At 43.4% G+C, this 1,992-nt stretch overlaps 1 protein-coding gene across 1 annotated transcript; it reads left to right on the top strand.

Annotated features, from left to right (window-relative positions):
* Positions 1-299: 299 nt before the first annotated feature.
* On the top strand, positions 300-1,459 carry LOC306661502 (adenylate kinase 4, mitochondrial-like). Its single transcript, XM_079140492.1, is given in 2 exon segments — positions 300-332; positions 334-1,459. Coding segments are annotated over 2 exon segments (672 nt in total). The 5' UTR covers positions 300-314; the 3' UTR covers positions 988-1,459.
* The last annotated feature ends 533 nt before the right edge of the window (positions 1,460-1,992 follow it).

Below are 1,992 nucleotides of genomic sequence, written 5' to 3' on the forward strand. Positions count from 1 at the left end.
TAAGATTCGGAATGAACAAGGAAATATCACAACAGACAGGATTGAAATACAAAACATAATTAGAAGCTATTTTGAAAATCTATACTCCAAAAAATAGAAAATTTCGAAGACATAAACACGTTTCTAGAGACATATGAATTGCCTAAACTGAACGAGGAGGACATACTGAAATTTAAATAGACCAATTTCGGGCTGGAGAGTCCCCGCGTGAGCAGAGGGTGCCTGAGGCAGGGGCCAAGAAACAAAGTTCCCGGGGCTGCCTCCGGGGCGCTGTCTGGGCTGCCCGTTGGACCGCCCGCCTCCTCGCGAAGGCCATGGCTTCCAAACTCCTGTGCCGCGGTCATCCTAGGGCCGCCTGGCTCGGGCAAGGACACCGTGTGCCAGAGGATCGCTCAGAACTTTGGCCTCCAGCATCTCTCCAGTGGCCACTTATTGCGGGAGAACCTCAAAGCCAATACGGAAGTTGGTGACGTGGCAAGGCAGTACCTGGAGAAAGGTCTTTTGGTTCCAGACCATGTGATCACACGCCTAATGATGTCAGAGCTGGAGCTCAGGAGCAGCCAACACTGGCTACTGGATGGTTTTCCAAGGACATTAGTACAGGCTGAAGCCCTCGACAAAATCTGTGACCTGGATCTAGTGATCAGTTTGAACATTCCATTTGAAACACTTAAAGATCGACTCAGTCGACGTTGGATTCACCCTCCTAGTGGAAGGGTCTATAACTTGGACTTCAACCCACCTCATGTGCATGGAATTGATGACATCACTGGTGAACCACTAGTCCAGCAGGAGGATGATAAGCCTGAAGCGGTTGCTGCCAGGCTAAGACGGTACAAAGATGCAGCCAAACCAGTCACTGAACTATACAAGAGCCGAGGGGTACTCCACCAATTTTCTGGGACGGAGACTAACAAAATCTGGCCTTATGTTTACACACTATTCTCCAATAAGATCACACCTATTGAGTCCAAAGAAGCATACTGAGCCTGCCCAGTGGAAGACTCAGGAAGATTTGGTCATTCATTCAATCATGTGTGTAGCATTGATGCTTTGTCCAAATTAGAAGTCAGCTGAGATAGCTTACAGCATCTTTTCTCTTTAAATGGCGAACTGATAGGAAAACTAGTGAGTAGAAAGAGCTCATGAAGAGGCCCTCCTGTCTTTCAAAAGAAGGCGACTCAACCTGTCAAGCCCTTCACAAGCAAGCAAGTACAGGCTGGATTTCAGGTGTCTATCCTACACTCTAGCTGGGTTTGGACAGCCAAGCTGCTATTGCTATAATAGCCCTTTTTTTTTTTTTTGCATGGGATGATGGTGGTCTCTGTTTCTCCCCACCCCTTCAAAGGCTGTATTGAAACACAGAACCAATAACCCTGAGAATGCTGAGGGCTCTAATCTGGGCTTTGCCACAGTTCTCTGCTTTGTTCCCCCTGGTAACAGTGGAATTGAAGCTTTATTGCTCTCAAAAAAAAAATAAATAAATAAAAATAAATAAATAAATAAATAGACCAATTTCAAGTACTGAAATAGAAGAGGTCATCAAAAGCCTACCAACAAAGAAAAGTCCGGAACCAGATGGGTTCTCAGCCGCGTTCTATAAAACCTTTGAAGAAGAGCTCATTTCAATACTTCTCAAAGTATTCCATAAAATAGAAGAGGAGGGAACCCTCCCAAACTCATTCTATGAATCCAATATCACCCTGATACCTAAACCAGACAGAGACACATCAAGAAAAGAAAATTTCAGATCAATATCCTTAATGAACATTGACGCAAAAATTCTCAACAAAATTTTAGCAAATCGCATACAAAAACATATTTAAAAGATAGTGCACAATGATCAAGTGGGTTTCATCCCAGGGATGCAAGGTTGGTTCAACATCAGGAAATCAATAAATGTCATTCACCATATCAATCAGACTTAAAGTTAAGAATATAATCACCATATAATCAGACTTAAAGTTAAGAATCACATAATTATTTCAGTAG

Source organism: Sciurus vulgaris, assembly GCF_902686455.1.
Source record: "Sciurus vulgaris genome assembly, chromosome: 5".
Taxonomy (NCBI): domain Eukaryota; kingdom Metazoa; phylum Chordata; class Mammalia; order Rodentia; family Sciuridae; genus Sciurus; species Sciurus vulgaris.